The sequence below is a fragment of the Sorex fumeus genome, unplaced genomic scaffold (genome assembly GCF_029834395.1).
Source record: "Sorex fumeus unplaced genomic scaffold, SorFum_2.1 ptg000013l, whole genome shotgun sequence".
Classification (NCBI taxonomy): Eukaryota; Metazoa; Chordata; class Mammalia; order Eulipotyphla; family Soricidae; genus Sorex; species Sorex fumeus.
In genome coordinates, this window is record NW_026606070.1 from 7,993,780 (window position 1) to 8,013,581 (window position 19,802).

A 19,802-nucleotide genomic window follows, 5' to 3' on the forward strand; every position below is an offset into this window, starting at 1 on the left:
AATTTTATATTCCATGTCATTTAAATTAGGTCTTTTAAATATCACCAGTGATTACATTAGTGAAGGACTTTTCAAAGTTATTTTAATTGTGCTAAGAAACAGTTAGCACTCAGTGATTTCTCAAAGACCGTAAAACTATAATTCATGACATAAATTCTTGAAATATGTCTGTGCCATCAGTTAAAATAGTTTAAGTGTGATATCATTCAAAAGTGAGTCAAAAATGTTTTACACATTGTAATGAAGCTATTAATAATTTTCTATCTTCTCTTATGTATATATTTAGTTTGGCTTTTGAAAAGGAAAAGACTCTGAAAGCCATTCATTATCCGTTTGTACTCAGATCACACTTTGACACCCATTTGTGATAAGAGGCACCACTGGAGCTGGAGAGAAGCTGGTCAGAAAACTTCTTTGGGATTCATACATTGACAATACCAGGGCCCTAATGATTTTCTGGCCTGGTTCCTCATTTTGCTAACAGGATTCTAGAGGGGGAAAATGTGTTCTTTTGTTTTGTTTTGTTTTTCTTCTTTGGGACCCACCAGGCTGTCCTGAGGCTTTACTTCCGGCTCTGTATTAGGAGCTCACTTCTGTAGGGCCTCGCACCTGCTCTGCCATATGCAATGGGAGGGAACACACCACCCACTGTCCTAGGGCTCCCAAAATTCCTATTTTTTTGAAAAGCATAGCTTGGGGTCAGAATCTGGCACTTTGTTTACCTAAAATTCACTTTTTGGGCTGGAGTGATAGCACAGCCGGTATGGCGTTTGCCTTGCATATGGCCAACCCGGGTTCGATTCCCAACATCCCATATGGTCCCGTGAGCACCACCAGGAGTGATTCCTGAGTGCAGAGCCAGCAGTAACCCCTGAGCATTGCTGGGTGTGACCCAAAAAGCAAACAAACAAACAAAACAAAAACAAAAACAAAAATTCATTTTTCTTACCCCCCCCCCCCCCCCCGCAACTCCAGTCTTTCTCTGGGGCCATGATTTTTTTTTTTAATAAAATATTACATTTCCCAGTCTTCCAGGTTCTCGGGTATGGCCATATGACTACATTCCTTTCATGAAACAGAAGAGAATTTATCTGTGTGGTAGTTTTGGGAGAAGAGTCTTTTTTTTTCTTCATCACAAATGACTTTTAATTATTTATTTTCTGAAATTCTATTTGTCATTCATTTAAGGGTTTTTAAAATTTATTTTATTTTATTTTTTAGATTTTTATTAGTGAAACACCTTTCAGGGTCTTAGGGGTGAGTCCTTTATGCCCTGTCAGTCTCTCTCCAGGCCTCTTGTTCAGAACATGTTTGTCTAGTCTAGACATTTATTTGGTCCATGGTGATGACTGTGGGGCTTTTGTTTCAACTTTGCATATTCACATAAGGGGATGGAAGAAGCTTCTATCAGGTTTAAGTCAATATTCTGTGATCCCTAATATTCAAAGCTGCATTTGATTATATGGAAATGAGCTATTTTTTTTCAGTATGTAGTTACTAAGCACTTTTTTAATGAGAAAGGAACTATGCTAAGTGGATATGAACAAATTAATTTTATTTTTCATTTTGAATTTCTGAAGACTCTGGAAAATGTTTTTAAAACCGAACTCAAACTCCTCTTTTAATGAATCCATTCTGGCCTCTATTCCATGCATACCCATATTTCACTGCATATTCACTGCAGATTTTATGCCAAATATTTGTGAAAAAAAAAAGTGGGGTGTGACCATAATGTGAAGCTTTTTAAAAATTGTGCCAGTATTACTTAAAAAAATTTTTTTTTACACAATGTCTACAATTACACAACGAAAGGTTATAAACTAGTTTCTGGACTGGAAAAACAGGGTGCTACAATTATGTGGTGAAATATAGTATCGCATAATTCTCATTTTTTTCACTATGTAGACATATTTTTCTTGACTCTGGATTTTAGACTTTTTGGATTTAGACTGTCATGTAACATTTTTCAAAAGTTAAAATCTTTGGAAACACAATCCCATATGAGTTTAAGTATAATTTTGATTTTCACTCAGACAATGCAAGTTCTGATTAAAGGTCACGATGCAAATGAAGCCTCTGAATATATGTAGAATGTCCATATTTGTCTGTAAACCAACTATAAATAACATAGATCAGGTTTCCAAAATGCTGTATAAATCAATTTTCTATTTTGAAATTTTATTTTACTTTAGGGCCATGCCTGGTTCTGTCAGGACTTATATTCCTGGCTCTGAGGTCAGGTATCATTCTTGGTGGTGCCCACAATACTTTCTCTCCATCCCCATAAATGTATTCTCTAACAACACTTAGAAAGACAATAAGGGACATACTGTTTTTTCAGTGTTAGTACCACAGCAGAAAGGATATTAGAACCCTGGGTGAATCTGAGGCCAGAATCTTCATTCCTAAATGATTCATCTCCCCATTCATAACAAAAGTTGGGTGGATATTTCTAGGATCTGAACAAATAGTTGCTCGTTCCATGTTCTAATTCTGTTGCTAGACACTGAGAACTTCCCTATTTCTGAGGTCTCTTTTAAATCCCCCTCCCAAAGTTAATGTTCATTTTTTATGATATTTTATTTCATCTTAGAAATTTTTCTCTTTTTTTTTAAATTTTACTAAGAAACCGTGATTTACAAAGCTTTCATAATGGAATTGCTTCAGGCATAAAATGTTGCAACACCAACCCCACCACAACTGTCCCAAGGGTTCCTGCCATCCCCTAGTCTACTCCCTTGCCAAGCAAATAATAAATTTGCTAGATTCGTTTTAAAAAATGTTAAAGAATAGAACATGTTCTGGGTTTCAATATTTTCCTTTCCAAATTAAAAAATTAAGACTTTCACATATACAATATAATTTTCAATAGCAGTAGTAATATAACAAGATTGCAAGGCATATATTAAGTATAAAAGCATACTTACTTTTGGGTCCACATTAAGAGTTTTTCTATCTCTTTTGTATCTGAAAAGTAAGCCTTCGGGATTATCGGCAATCACTTGATAGTTAGGAGTTGAATTACACATAGCAGTATGACTGTTCCAGTTGTAAAAGCTAAAAAAAGAATTGTTTGTTAAGAATTAATATGAATAATACATTAAACTGGCAAAAATATTTTGGAAAATATTTGGGACAATTTCTTATGATAAATGAGAAGGTTCACATTGTACAAGCATGCATCAACAGAGTGATGAAAATTCTTTTTTTTCTTTTTATTGAATCACGCTGAGATAGTTACAAAGCTTTCATGTTTGAATTTCAGTCATTCAATGATCAAACACCCATCCCTTCACCAGTGCACATTTTCCACCACCAATGTCCCCAGTAATCCAACTCCTTCCCATGCCTCTAAGGCAGACAATTTCTCCCATACTCTCTACTTCGGGGTATTTTGGTTTACAATACAGATAATCAGAGGCTATCACATTTGGTCCTTTATCTACTTTCAATACACATCTCCCATCCCAAACCATCCCTCCAACCATCATTGAATTAGTGATCCCTTCTCTATTCCAGCTACCTTATCCCCCAGCTCATGAGGCAAGCTATCAACCATGGAGCAATATTCATGGACCTGTATCTGCTGTCTTTAGGTGTCAGTCTTATATTGTTATTTTATACTCCATAAGTGAGTGCAGGCATTCTATGTCTGTCCCGCTCTTTCTGACTCATTTCACTTAGCATGATACTCTCCATGATCATCCACGTATAAGCAAATTTCATGACTTTATCTTTGGAACATTTTCTACTACTTTGCATGATTTCCTGGTTTGAACACTTAGACCTAGAGTCTGTTCTGGTATTACATTTCCAGGAAGTCAAGAAAAAATTTGATACAATTTCAAATGGTTTCTTTTAATTCAGACTATTCAGGGTGTCAAGAATATTGGGATATTAAGAGATTATTTACGAGAAGCAAAATATGTTGATTATTTTTCAGGAACCAAAAAGTGAGGAAACTATTTGTATTTGAGAAGTTATCATAGTTCAAGCATGATATTATAACCATGATTATACTCGTGAAATTACTCTCATTTCACAGACAAGGCAGGAGACTAGTGAGGTAACTAGCAGAATAAAAATCCTACAATATAATGAAAGTAATATTTAAAAGTTATCTGCACTTCAAAGCAAACATGCTCTTTCTGCTATTCAACAATATCTGAATTTTTATTACTTTTTCTGGGGGTATGGATTTGTTCAGTGGAAATATAGATTTTCCTTATGTCTTGACTTATGCCCACTTCTCAAAATAGATATAACATTATTATATATGTTAGAATAATCATTAATGTACAACTTTTATGCATCTTTTTCATATGAACACTTTTTATATTAATGTTGTGTTTTTAAATGACAGAGATAATTCATATATAACTTGGAACAGTATGTTCACAAACACTGAAAATACCAATTTTTAAAAAATTTTTATTAGTGAAACACCATGATGTACAGTTGTAGACTTACAAAAATACTAATTTTTAATCAATTTTTTCTTATCCTTTTTTATGTCTTATTTTTCCTTTTTTTACCCTCATTCTTCATTTCGAAAGAGTCAATTTTTGTTGATTAAACTCACTCTGAATTACAGTTTACTGGAGCATTGACTTTTGTATTGTTATGAGAAAATGTAGTAAAATGCTTAGAGAGTTTTGACTCACAGATGACAAATTTACATGTAAATCATTGAGTGGGCATATAAGTGAGCACCATTCTCTTTACTTTGATCAACATTTTTGTGTTCATATTTAAGAATTCATAATAAATGCTTAATCTTTAATATTTAGAATAATCATATAAACAAAACAATTTGATTTGTTTTATGCCTATTGATTTCTTGTCCTCAATGATCATATTTATGACAATATTTTAAATTCTCTTCATATAGATAATAGTGCTCAGTTTCTCTCGGGTCTGTTCCTGAAATTTTACCTTGTTGCTTTTTCATTGTTTTCAGCATATTTGCCTGATTCTTTATTCTGGACTCTTTATGTCGATGCATATGAATTTCCTATGCCTATGGATTGGACACAAGCAAGCACAACTCATATCGTGGGGAAGACAGCGACCATTAGCTGGTCAAACATTCTTGAGGCTCTTCCAACTTTTTCCCCTCTCTTCTGGCAGAGGCTGGAAGCAGTGTTTTTGTGTGTTTGCTTTCTGATGATTGGGGGTAGGATCTGCAATATCTGCCAGTCTAACTTCCATCTCCTTTTCCTCTAGTTGGGCAGACTCTGCTGGATCCGTCAAGCTAAAATATTACCAAGGAAAAGATTCAAAGTTTGGTGGCAATCATAATGTGTATAATAGATGACTTATAATGCTGTGCAACGACGATCAACGGGAGGGCCTTTACCTTTGCCTTTATAATGCTGTGCAACCAAAACATGTAATGTCATGAACTGATGTTACTTAAACAAAACAATAAAAATCTCTATACAAATTTAACATATAGTTTTTAAATAATAGGAACCATAGAACTAGTAGTATAAATATCAAACTCTGAAAGGCAGATAATAGAGTGAACCAAATCCTTATTTGTTATAACTTAAGAATACCTTCTATATTGGTAAAGGTAAAGGCCCTCCCATTGTTCATCGATTTGCTCGAACGGACCCAGTAACATCTCCATTGGAGATTTTGTTGTTACTGTGTTTGGCATATCGAATATGTCACGGGGAGCTTACCAGGCTCTGCCGTGCGGGCGAGATACTCTCGGTAGCTTGCCGGGCTCTCCGAGAGGGGCAGAGGAATCGAACTCGGGTCAGCCATGTTGGCTGCGTGCAAGGCAAACGCCCTACCGCTGTGAAATAAGTTAAGCTTAAGTATAGTTAATGGAATTTGCCTCTCGAAGTGGGGGAGGGGATACCAATGGAGGATACTAATCCTTACATTTTTCTGTTTGATAGTATTAGATCGTTTGTATACACAATACTTTATTAACTTATTATTTTTTTAACTGAATCACCATGAGATATGGAATTACAAAGTTGTTCATGATTGGGTTTCAGCCATACAACGTTCCATTACCCATCCCTCCTTCACCAGTGTACATTTTTAAAACATTGGGTTAAAAAACAGAAACTGCAGATGCTTCTCTGCTGTCCTCAGAGAAGTGTTTCCATAAAGCCTTCATTTCCTTTACAAAGAGACAGAAACCAGTCCTCTGGGGAGCCTCCCAAACAAAATTGAAGCTCTCAACACAAACCACACTTAACATGCCCCAGAGTAGCTGAGCTCTATGGATTTCCTTTTGCTTCTATGTGCTCAGAGCTAGGGTAAAATTCCAGCAAGAGGAAGGTCTCTTCTGAATTTTGTGAAACTTATTTTGCATTTGCCTGGGGTAGAATGACTTATAATTCCTCTTTAGAGTTCCCACAAAAGGAATGTGTGTGGAATTTTTCCTGGGAACATGTGATTGTGGGGGATGAGAGTTAAGAATTCCTACTCTACTATCTTGTTGATGTCATCACTCTGAGCATTCCTTTTGCCTGTCATTCCTTGATTAATTGGAAATAGCAAAATACATGTCAATTCAAAATGTGTTAGTATAGGTTTAATCATTTATTCCACTTTGTCCAAGCCACTGATATTTAAATACTCTAAAATATGAAATCTAGAATACGTTGCTAGTTTTCAGTCTGTTTTTCCAATAGATTTTTTTGAGTATATTTGAATTCTTTGCAAGTCTGTATATTGGGTTTCTTGGCTTTTCCTTTCTGTCCTAATTTATTTCAATAAATTCATTACTTCTATACTTGTCCCATATTTCACTTTTGGCAATAATCATAACTCTCTTGCTCAAGTGACCCTATTTATAGAGAATGCACTGGCTTTAGATCGACACAAAGTTTATCCTTCTTATTTCATGATCTGGTGGGTCTTCTGACAACTCTTGCTGCAAATAATCTCTCATTCACTTGATCACTTGATCACTTGACTTCCCGTTAATCGTCAATTTGCTCGAGGGGGCGTCAGTAACGTCTCCATTTGTCCCAGTCACGTGCTGTGCTAGTGTAGCCCAATGGCATCTGTTTGCTCTAGGAACATGAAGAGCCTCAAACCGATCGTTCATGATCTTGATGAAGAAGTCTGACCATCTGGTAGGTGGGCGGCCACGCGGTCTTTTGACATCCCATGGAATCCAGTCGGTAACAGCTTTGTTCCAGCGGTCGTCTTTAAATCTCATTACGTGACCAGCCCAACTGATTTTTGACACCTTGGCAAACGAGACAGCGTCCCTGATTCTTGATCATTGACGGATGTCGGAACTCCGGATTCTTTCTCTCATTTGAGTGAAATGTGATATTCCAAGCATAGCTCTTTCAATTCCTCTTTGGAAGACCCGAATAGCGTTCTCATCCTGTTTGCGTAGGGTCCAGGTCTCTGAGGCATACGTTAATGCAGGAAGAACAGTGGAATCAAAGAGATGTGCCCGGAGCCGGAGGTTCTTCGTCCTCTTAGCTATTTCTTCGACGTTCGTGAAGGCATTCCAAGCCGCTCTCTTCCTTCTGCGCAGCTCGGGTGCCAGGTCATTTGTCATGTTGACTTCTCGACCTAGGTACACATAGCTGTTGCATTCGGAGATGGTCGTTCCGTTGAGAGCGAATGGGACATCAGGAACGAGGCTGTTTCTCATAAACATTGTCTTCGTAAGATTCAGCTGTAGTCCTACCTTTCCACACTCATGGTCAAAGTCGGCCAGCATTTGTGCTGCTTGGGTGATGTTTGGTGTTATTAAAACAATGTCATCAGCAAAGTGGAGGTGGTGTAGTTGCCGACTATCTATCTTCACTCCCATTCCTTCCCATTCCAGTCATCGCATGATGTTCTCGAGGGTGGCACTGAAGAGTTTCGGTGAAATGGTATCACCCTGCCGAACCCCTCTCTTGACATCGATGATTACTTCTTTGTAGAATGGTGAGATCCTGGTAGTGAACCCACAATACAGCTCACGGAGGATCTTGATGTATTGGGCTTGAATGCCCTGATTGGCTAGGGCTTCAATGACCGCTTCCATCTCAACAGAATCAAAGGCCTTCTTTAAATCAATGAATGTTAGACAGAGCGGCATCTTGAACTCCCGAGAAACCTCAATGAGCTTGGTTATCGTGTGGATTTGGTCGATGGTGCTGAATCCTTTGCGGAACCCGGCTTGCTCGCATGGCTGTCCTTCATCTAGTATTCTGCCAATCCTATTTAGGATGACTCGAGTGAACAACGTGTAGATGACAGACAATAGGCAGATCGGGTGATAGTTGCCAATGTCTCCCTTCTTGAACAGTAGTAGAGTCCTGCTGGAATCTCTCATTAATGTAATTATAAATTTCAAATATTAATCTGAATTAAACTCCTGATACTGTAATTTTTATCTCTCAATATACTTTCTATCACTCATTATGTTCACATATTTTCTACTTTCCTCACATTTCTCAAAAGAGGATCTCACCTCATTTTTATAGAAAATAAAAGACATCAAATATGAACAAGATCAATATCTCTTACCATCATCAGAAATCTTAGCTGTATTGGTCATGTTTCCTAGAAGAATATATGTCCATCTATTTTCCATATATTTTCATTCCATGATACTTTTTTTATAACTTGAATTATATAAACTTTCTCTATTATGATTTAATCATAATAGATTAGATTATGACCATTTTCCCTGGAATTTTCAAATACATGTTAATAGCAAACTAAGCAAAGAACAGAATAAGAGGAAGAAAGGAAACATAAATAGAAAAAAGAAAGTGAGAAGGAAAGAAAGATGGAAATGAAGGAAGGAGAAAGGGGAGAGGAAATGAAAAATAAAAACACTTGCCAAGGACTGTCGTATTTCTCTCTTAATATGTTACAACGTGTTTGATAATTATTGCTGCATCATAGTTTATGAACCTACTGAAGTTGTTCTTTTGTTCTTGACAACTAGACCAGTCATGGGTGTCTCAAGATGCTGCCACTATTCTGCCACTGTATTGAGCACTATTCCATCACCTAGCCTGCTCAGTTCCCAGTTCTATTCATCGTGTATTGGGATGGTCTAACTTCATTCCTTGATTTTTTATAGTTCTTATAAGAACGAGATTTTCAGGCATATGTCTTTTAGTAACTGGTTCACTTCACTTTTCATAACATCATTGATTTAATCCAAAATGAAAAATGTCATATTTTTAATAGATGAATACTATTCCATAGTGTGAATAGATTATTATTAATGTATTTTCCCATGACAATTAACCTGCCAAGCACTATATCTCATTTCTTTTGAGCAGTTGATTCATATCATTTGTTCAATTATACTTCGCTTGTATCTCTTGTCATCCCGTTGATTGTCGATTTGCTCAAGTAGGCCCCAGTAACCTCTCCATTCGTCCCGGTCACGTTCTAGTGTAGCCAAATGCCATCTGCTCCCTCTAGGAACATGAAGAGCCTCAAACTGTTTGTTTAAGGTTTTGAGGAAGAAGTCTGACCATCTCTTAGGTGGATGGCCACCTGTCCTTTTGACATACCATGGAATCTAGTCAGTAACAGCTCTAGTCCAACGGTTGTCTCTAAATCACATTACATGTCCAGCCCATCTGATTTTCAATGCCTTGGTAAACAAGACAGCATCCCTGATTCTTGATTGTCGATGGAGGTCGGAACTCCGGATTTCTTCTCTCGCTTGAGTGAAGCATGATACTCCAAGCATAATTCTTTTGATTCCCATTTGGGAGACCCAAATAACGTTCTAGTCCTGTTTCTATAGGGCCCAGGTCTCTGAGGCATATGTTAATGCAGGAAGAATGGTAGAGTAGAAAAGATGCGCGTGGAGCCAGTGGTTCTTCATCCATGTAACAACTTCTTTGATGCTCTTTAAGGCGCTCCATGCTGCTCTCTTCCTCCTGCGCAGTTCTGACACCAAGTCGTTTGTCATGTTGAGTTCTCGACCCAGGTACATATAGCTACTGTATTCGGAAATGTTTGTTTCCATTGAGAGCAAATGGAACATCAGGGACTAGTTCATTTTTCATGAACATTGTCTTGGTGAGATTTCCACACTCACGGTCAAGTCAGCCAGCATTTGTGCTGCTTGGCTAATGTTTGGTGTTATTAGAATGATGTCATCAGCAAAGCGGAAGTGGTGTAGTTGCCGACTGTCAATCTTCACTCCCATTCATTTCCATTCCAGTAATCGCATGATGTTCTCGAGGGTGGCACTGAAGAGATGAAATGGTATCACTCTGCTGAACCCCTCTCTTTACGTCGATGATCATTTCCTTGTAGAATGGTGAGATCCTGGTGATGAATCCTTAATACAGCTCGCTGAGGATCCTGATGTACTGAATTTGAATGACTTGCTTGGCTAGTGCTTCGATGATCACTTCAGTCTCAACAGAATCAAAGGCCTTCTTAAAATTGATGAACTTTAGACAGAAAGGTATCTTGAACTCTGGGGAAAACTCAGTGAGCTTGGTCACCGTGTGGATATGGTTAATTCAATTATATTAAATATAAATTATTCAATAATATTTTTAATGAGATAAATCAAACTCCCCTATTTAAACATTTAAAAAAATGTAATTTTTCTTTCTTATCTGAACTTGGCTGGAGCAATAGCACAGTGGGTAGAGTGTTTGCCTTGCACACGGCTGACCTGGGTTTGATTCCTCCATCCCTCTCGGAGAGCCCGGCAAGCTCCCAAGATTATCCCGCCCGCATGAAAGAGCCTGGCAAGCTCCCCGTTGTGTAGTCAATATGCCAAAAATATTAACAACAAGTCTCACAATGGAGACGTTACTGGTGCCCACTCGAGCAAATTGATGAACAACAGGAGGACAATGCTACAGTGCTACCCTCCAAACTCATTTATTTTTACTTGCTCTTTTTGTATCAGTATGTGTAGCTCAATAAATTTCAATTGATTCAGCTAGTGTCTATCTGTTATTATGATACACTTGATTATATTATTTCCTTCATCACAGAATCAAAGGAATTGCAAAAATAAAAAACCTATTTTATTAAAAATTTATTTTGGATATTGATCTGAAATTTAGAATATCCAAAAACCTTTGTTTGCTCATTGGATTTTGGACCATAGCTGGTGTTGCTCAGGACTTACTTCTGACTTGAACTCAGGGATCTCTCCTGGCAAGGCTTGGGGACCATATGGGGTGGTGGGGATCAAACCCAGGCCTGCAATATAGAAGGCAAGCATCCTAACTGCTGTACTGTATCTCTGACTATAGAAATCTAAGGCCTGGTACAGTTATTTCAATTTTGTGTCATCTAAAATTGACAGGTTGAATTATATATCACAAAGATTTGTTATAATGTAAACATCTATAATTATAAAATTATAATTTAACTGAATTGAGTTCTTACAATATTTTTTGATTTATGTTTCAGTATGCACATTTTGAGAACATATAAAATTCAAGCATACTATATTAGGGAAAATTAAGATATAAATTAAATGAAATTACATAAGGTACTTCGAATAAATGAACACTTTCCCATTTGTTTTCTGTAACAAATTTACCAGAAATTGAGTTTATATAAATGTCTTTAATAAAACAGTAGGGCTAATAAAATGAAATGTGCTAATTCTGTTCATTAAGTGATAAGGGAACACAATCCATGTAGTTAAAATTAATTTTTGCTTGTCATCTATTTTACTAGATAAAATGCTTGTCATCTATTTTTCCCATTATCAATCACAGTCCTCCCATTGTTCATCGATTTGCTCGAACGGGCCCAGTAACGTCTCCATTGGAGACTTTGTTGTTACTGTGTTTGGCATATCGAATACATCATGGGTAGCTTGCCAGGCTCTGCCGTGCGGACGAGATACTCTCAGTAGCTTGCCAGGCTCTCCAAGAGGGGCGGAGAAATCGAACTCAGGTCGAATATTTTGATGTTATCGCAAAACATCACTAGAGGGAGGAAATGTCAGTCATTATCTCCAGATGCCTTTATGTTCCCTAGTTTAGCTCAATATCTTTGAAATGAATTAAAAATTCATAAATTTTTATAAGATATGGAAATTAAAAAGGCACAAACACCTCATAATGTTCTAAAAGATTTAAAAATTTCACACATAAGTCATTTAAATGCAAGCTAAGCTTTTAAGGGTAAATATAAAACAAAAATTGTTATAACAACTTCATACTTCAGTATATAAATAAAAGAAAAAATGAAATTGCTACCTCAGTATATAAAATATCACAAAGACTTTATCGCTGAAACAGAAATTTTAATTGTCTGAGATTTTCCTCATGTTGCTTAATTTCACCAGTATGAGCAATTATTTATAATAAGTAGGAAGAAACTTTTGCTTCCATCCACACCGATAATGGAATCTTTTTGAGTCTCATGCGGTTGGAATCACTAGCATTTTCACTAAGACTTGTACATATTTGTAAAGATATAACTCATTTCCTTTGAGAGAGAGAGAAAAAAGAAACATTTCTAAAATAAAGTTTTAATAATGATATTAAATGATATATTATTAATGATATATAATTATTAATGACATCTTTATATTTTAAGAAAATTCGTAAAAACACTAGCAATATTAATTTATAAAACCAGTTTACTCTAAATAAAAGGATGTTATTTGTAGTGCATTTGGATTTTATATTATTGGGGGCTGGAGTGATAGCACAACGGGTATCCCATATGGTCCCCTGAGCACCTCCAGGAGTAATTCCTGAGTGCAGAGCCAGGAGTAACTAACCCCTGAGCATCGCCAGGTGTGATTCAAAAAGCAATAATAATAATAATAATAATAATAATAAAATAGATTTTATATTATTCATGAGGGTATTTGTGTTAAATTATTATATTAAATTTAAAAAGTCTATAGATAAGGGCTGGAGCAATAGCACAGCGGGTAGCGCATTTGCCTTGCATGCAGCCAACCTGGGTTTGATTCCCAGCATCCCGTATAGTCCCCTGAGCACTGCCAGGGGTAATTCCTAAGTGCAGAGCCAGGAGTAACCCCTGTGCATTGCTGGGAGTGACCCCAAAAAGACAAAAAGGAAAAAAAGTCTATAGACAGCCAATAAATATTTGGCATCATAGTTTTATTGTCCAAACTAAGATTCTTCTGAGTAAGAAAAGAGCTGATAGTACTAATTGTGCCAAGTGCAAAGTCCAGATGATTCCAAGCAAACTGAGATGTTGTGGACTCCATAGGCACAGATCATTTAAATCCGTAGTCTTAAAGTCAATCTATCCACTGTTTGTGTAAAACGTTTCCAAAATTTTGCCAGAGGTTTGCCAAAAATATGATAAAGATGTTTAAACAATGATAAAACATGTTTTCTTATGGTTGAGCTTTTTTATTTTATTACTTTGGGAAAATAATATGGAATTGTAATTATGGTAAAGGGACATGAAATTTAATCTAGAATAATAAATATCTCTGTACTTCTATTTTTCAAACAATATCAAAGAAATAAAATGTTCTATAACTAATTTTCTGAAATATCATATTCCATGTAAAATATAGGTTAGCTCACTTATTTTGGTTGGTAAGAATATTAAGCCTAAGGTTTAGTGTTTTCCTAACTTAGTTAACTTGGCTCTTATTCAAGGCTATATATTGGGTTTCTAACTTCAGTCAGCAATTTGATAAATGAATTTGTTAGTTGGGGAAATACAGATAACTGTAGGGAAATGTATTGCAACTATTAGGATAATTAAATGCATGAGAAATCATATAGTCAAAAAAGTAATTCAATTCAACACAAATTCAAGTATCTATTTGTTATAATAATGGTCTTGAGTATTTAGCAGAAAGATGAATCATTCTCTTAGAAGTTACTGTCAATAAACTCAGAGTCTATGGGATTTCTAAAATGCAAAAAAAATTTCTGTATATTTAAATTCAAAACTTTATTTTAATTTTAATGTAGAAAAATCTATAACTGTTGATACAATTATAGAACTAATAAAATGTCAACAATAAATTATAATAGCTGGCAAAATGATAGATATGGAATAGTATAGGCATTTTCGATTAGAGTTAAAAATATGTTTTTTGAATTATATTTTATGAGATTTTTACTGACCCTGATGGAAATATGGAGAATCTAGAATTCTAATTAGAAAGAATAATATATTTGAGTAGATAAAAACAAAATTATACATACATCAGCTCATAATTATGAGAAATTTTCAGTAATAAGCTGAGAGATGAGGCAAAAAGGTAAATTGCCATCAGCTGAGAAATAAGTGTGAAATGGAAATTTTAGCTATCTCTTACTAAATTACAGAAATTTTGGGTATGCCTTCCCTCTGAGGCTGGAGAATAAACTTAGAATGAAGGAAACAAGAGTAGTGGATATAGTTACTCCCTTATCACTTTCACTGTCACTGTTCTCCCGTTGTTCATCAATTTGCTCGAGCGGGCCCAGTAACGTCTCCATTGGAGACTTTGTTGTTACTGTGTTTGGCATATCGAATACATCACGGGTAGCTTGCCAGGCTCTGCCGTGTGGGCAAGATACTCTCAGTAGCTTGCTGGGCTCTTGGAGAGGTGTGGAGGAATCGAACTCGGGTCGGCCATGTTGGCTGTGTGCAAGGCAAACGCCCTATCGCTGTGCTATCACTCCAGCCCTTCTTATCACTTTAAGGCAGATAAACAGAAGAAGCCTGCATTACCAGTTGCTATCACGACTCGTTTTCAGGTGAAATAAGACAGATGTGCACCTGTCTTGTAGATGAATCACGTCATAGATTTTGACATTATTACAAAAATGTAATCACAAATGGATAAGATGTTTGCAGAAGGTCCAAAGGGAAAAGTGAATAGAATGTAGTACTAGGAATTACATTCTGGACAATTGTAATACTTGAAAAATGGAAATAGTCCCTCAAGGGTAAGAACTGTGAAAACATTGGGTCCGTTTCTCAAGTCAAGACCAAGAAGTTCCTAGTTCAGAGACTCATCTGTTCAAGTAGCCATTTGAAGAAATATTCTATATATTATTAAACTCTAAATTGACCTCTCACTGATAACCCAACCCATCCAGTGGAGTATCTAGGAGTACTAGTCCTATAGCAGGAAAGGAATGAGTTATAACAGAATGTGTATTCATTCTGATATTTTCATGTACAGAGCTATTTAAAAAATATAGCAAGCTATTTCATATTTTTCAACAAGGGAAAGTATTAGAAACATCCTTGAGTATCTCTCAATTGCAAATCATGGAGTATTAACTGAAATACTGATAAATAATGCTACTAGCTACTCCTATAGTAATTGGGCTATAGGGTCATTTGTTGTAGATAAACTAGGGTAGAATCACATTCCCAAAGTATGAACATGAAAGAATGATTGCAGGGATGGAGAATTTGTCACTGGGAGTCATACCATAACATCATTGCCTCAATATTATTAAAGTAGTATTAAAACTTGAAAATAGTAAAACTGGCCTACTTCTCATCCACCAACCATACTGCACTGATTCCTTACTGGTGAGATGAAAGCCAAGCAACTAAAAATTCATGGAAACACCAATTCCCAAAGCTGAAAAGTCTGGAGTGCCCTTGGGAGGTGGGTGGACTGAGCAACCCTGGGGTCAGCACCTACACCCCATTGCTACAGCTCTACCAATGGATCAATGCCACTGCTTTATGAATGTTCCCTGCAGACACCGAACCGCGAATAATTTCAAGTACCCTGGTGCCCAGGCTGAGAATTCTGGTATCTTTTCTAAGCGTGGGCAACCTCCACCACCCTGTACTTCTAAAAGCCCGGGCAGCCATACCCACCTCCCTGCCTTGTCAATTCATTGGCCCAGACCATAGATTCTAAAGTCTCCGAACCACGTGATAACTCCTAATTCCTCAATACTGAAATTCCATTCGGAGCAAACCAAAGTATATGGGAACGAAACATAGAAGCCAACTGAACTCACCAAACAAAATAACAACACATTTGGCTCAACTAGCAACGAATAGCTTAGGAAATTCTTAGACAGGGACATAACAACCATGTGATCTAACAATTTTTCACATAAAAACTGACTTTTTGGAGGGCTGGAGAGATAGCACAGTGGGTAGGGTGTTTGCCTTACACGCGGCCAACCCGGGTTCGATTCCCAGCATCCCATATGGTCCCCTGAGCACCGCCAGGGGTAATTCCTGAGCGCAGAGCCAGGAGTAACCCCTGTGCATTGCTGGGTGTGACCCAAAAAGCAAAAAAAAAAACAAAACTTTTTTTTATACTTACTGTTTTAATATTGGAACTTGATTATCTACTCAATTTCAACTCTAGAATTATACCAACAGTTGTAGCTTTCATCTACAATAAACTAAATAAAAATTTAAAAAAATAGTAAAATATGTTTTGTATTTATGTGGTGCTCTGTTATTAGGAAAGACACAGGGAAATAGTACAGCAAGTAAGGCACTTTGCTTTGCATGCAGATGACCTGGGTTCGATGACCAGGAGTGATCCCTGAGCACAGAGCCAGGAGTAAGCCCTGGGCACTGCCTAGGGTGATCCCAAAGCCAAAAAAAAAAAAAGTAAACAACCCCCAATACAAAGAGCAGTCTCATTTATATGCATTCTCCTGCCTCCCCATCTGTCTCTTCCTATGGTTTCTGAGATTACAGGGAATGCCTGGAAATGTGACCCCAAATCCTTAACACCTTCAAAGTCCATTCTGTTATACCAGGGAATGAACGCAGATTCTGGAAATAGTTCCATGTCCATTAGATGCATAAACCCCAGTGCTCCTTGAGACACACAGAGCCAGCCAAATCCCTTTACTCCCAAGCCCCACTCCCACCCCAGAGACCTGTCCTAAGCACACAGCCAGTTGGCTGCTAGACTAAAGCCAAAAGGGTCTAGTAGGTATTACTGAGGCACCTCAGGATGCTGGGGAGCAGACACTCGGGCCTGTACTCCATCACCGTCAGGAGGGAGGCTGTGCTGGGACCAGCTCTGAGGGCCAAACTCCTTAAAGTCACTGTGTCTAGGTGAGTGTCATTTTCAGTTCAAGAAGATGATTTGGTGAAGGTGACTCAAATAACAGAAAGAGAAGGCATGTGAACTTCAAGTTGGCTGTGTTTCAACTGAGACAATTGGTGATGTCAGAAAGATAGTAGACAGAGTGATCCTCTGATCTGGCCAGAGCAGCCTGGCCTTCAAGCGGAGCAGTAAGCAGGCCTGAGTTAATTTTGCCAGCAGCGAGTCACTCCAGTGACTGGCAGATCTTCAGTAGGCTTTCTTTCAAGGGTGATGAGCCCCTGGGCTTCCTGCCATAAATCAGTGTGAGGTACTTGATCCAGATGACCTAGCTCCTGATACGCCACTCTAACAAGTGAATCAAGGTTCCTTCAGAGGGCCAATACAACCTTACACAAGATTCGGAGTCTTTCCAAATTCACCCTCATATAATAATCACTTGAGAAATTGAAATTTGCCAGCATGCAGTTTAAGACTATAGTTGTTTCAGTGTTCCTTTCCCTCAACCCCATGTTTCCCTCCCTCATTGGTGGTGCATGATTATCTACTCAATTTTCTGAGGCATGAGGCAGACAAGGGATGGGAGTTACAGACCTCTTACATGCTGGTTTGGCCTTTGGTGGACTTAAGGTTGGCACCTAAACCGGTACCAACCCAGACCATATGCCTCACTTGCAATCACAAACCAGCCCACTCAGACTCCGTCGCTTTCAGTGGGGACCTTGAGGGCGACCAACTGTGAAGCAACAAACCTGAAGCACACGGGAATCAGGTGACACACCCAATCAATCACAGGGGGGTTATACAATCTTTCCCGAATGTCTCTCCTTCTGATGGCTCAGCCTAGTATGTCCAAAGCTCTTGGTTCCAGAAGAGCCAAAATGGTTTCTAGGCTGCCTATTTGGAAGGTGGCAAGGAAAATAAGCGTTTAGTTTTTGATTTTAGAAGAATCATTAAAATTTATAACCATATTTAAAATACAATTAAGGTCACATGGTTATAACTCTGTTAATGTTTATGGTATTGATGTGAAAATTAAGACACCTCCCAGCCTCCAACACAGTTCCTATGTCAATTCTAGTCCACAATTTCATTTCCCTAACTCCTTCCCCCCACTGCTTGGGAATATGGATCTTATAATCCAAAACTCATAGGTCTTCCATTGTTTAGTACTGTATATTTCCTTGTCTATATTTCACAGGTGAGTCAGATCAACCAATATATGTTATATATATATATATTATATATCTCCTCCTTTTGAAAGATAAGAATAAAGAATAAAGAATAAAGGCCCTTCCATTGATCATCGATTTGCTTGAGCGGGCCCAGTAACGTCTCCATTGGAGACTTTGTTGTTACTGTGTCTGGCATATCGAATACATCACGGGGAGCTTGCCAGGCTCTGCCGTGCGGGCGAGATACTCTCGGTAGCTTGCCGGGCTCTCCGAGAGGGGCGGAGGAATCGAACTCGGGTCAGCCATGTTGGCTGCGTGCAAGGCAAACGCCCTACCGCTGTGCTATCGCTCCTGTTAATTATCTTATATTTTTTCTTTCTCTTTTTTTTTTTATTAGTGAAACACCATGAGGTATAGTTGTAGACTTACAAACTTTAGTGCTTGGGTTTCAGTTATATAATGACCTCCACCAGTGCTTATTCTCCACCACAATGATCCCAGTAGCCCTCCCACCCCCCATCCCATCCCCCCTGACACCATCCCGCCTTTGTGGCAGGAAATAAATTGCTTGCTTGCTACCACTGTGCTATATTTCTCACACTAGACCAAAAGTTCTATGTCTCCAAAAAAAGCTATAAAGATTCCCCCCAAGAATAAACAACAGGGAGAGAGAGGAAAGTCAGGAATGAATATCAAATAAGTAACTTTTAGATTAAAATTGCACTTTATGGAAAGTTAGTACACACTAAAAAGTAGCTGCTTAATCTCTGGAAGGATACGGAGAGGTTCCAATAAAAAAAAATTGGCTATGCTCCACGTGAATTTGAACAGAATTAGAAACTTCTGAGCTTTGGCTGAGTTCACTCATCATCTAGGATTTATGTGCAAGCATGTGTTTGATAAAATTCCCACTCTTTGAAATTTGCTGAATTTCAAACAAGGATGAGTGAAAGCCTCCTGGTATGGTATCTCTGTTCCTCTTAATTTGATTGTAAATTGTAATAAACAGATCATGTTGTGGCTACTGCTTATATGAGCGCCAGGGTTCTCATTCAAATGAGATATAATATGGTCTGAAATGAACAAAACTGCAATCTGGTTCAGTACATCTAAATTCATGGGGCATATTATGCTATTTTCCCAATTGTTCAGATTAAAGGATGCTCTCTATATCACTTATCTTTCCATTTCTTTTTCTGAATAAGTTACAAGAGATTATAATCAAAAACATAATAAGCAAAGAAGATTTTGTTGGAGTATTTCCAATGTCAAGGTAGCTCATTCATTCAGTTTTCCTTCAGATCAAGAGGAAGAACATGTTTGAAATAGAAGTTGCCTGACAGAGCAAGACAAGATGAGAAATGTCTTTCCGGTTGTGCTAATGATTTGTTTGTTGTTTAAAAAACATTAATATAAAGAGTTTGGACTTCAAATTATATATCAAACAGAACTTTATATGCTTGATATAGGATGAAAAATAAGAATTCCCTGACTCGTGAGTTGACTCACCCTCCACCCCCACCAAAAATAAATCCAAAGAATACCAAAGTATGTCAAAAAACATTGGTAATGAGAAAGAGCTAAGCATGATGGAGGATCATATGTGAAGAGAGACATTTGTGTTGCTATCACTGGAGAGACAGCACCAGATTATCAAT

The 19,802-nt window shown here is 37.5% G+C and overlaps 1 protein-coding gene across 1 annotated transcript in view; it reads right to left on the minus strand.

Annotated features, from left to right (window-relative positions):
• CFAP299 (cilia and flagella associated protein 299) overlaps window positions 1-19,802 on the minus strand; it is a 542,370-nt gene that overhangs the window by 21,851 nt on the left and 500,717 nt on the right. Inside the window, exon 5 of the mRNA XM_056111429.1 lies at window positions 2,928-3,057. Coding sequence (XP_055967404.1) covers window positions 2,928-3,057 — 130 coding nt within the window. The remainder of the gene's footprint in view (window positions 1-2,927; window positions 3,058-19,802) is intronic.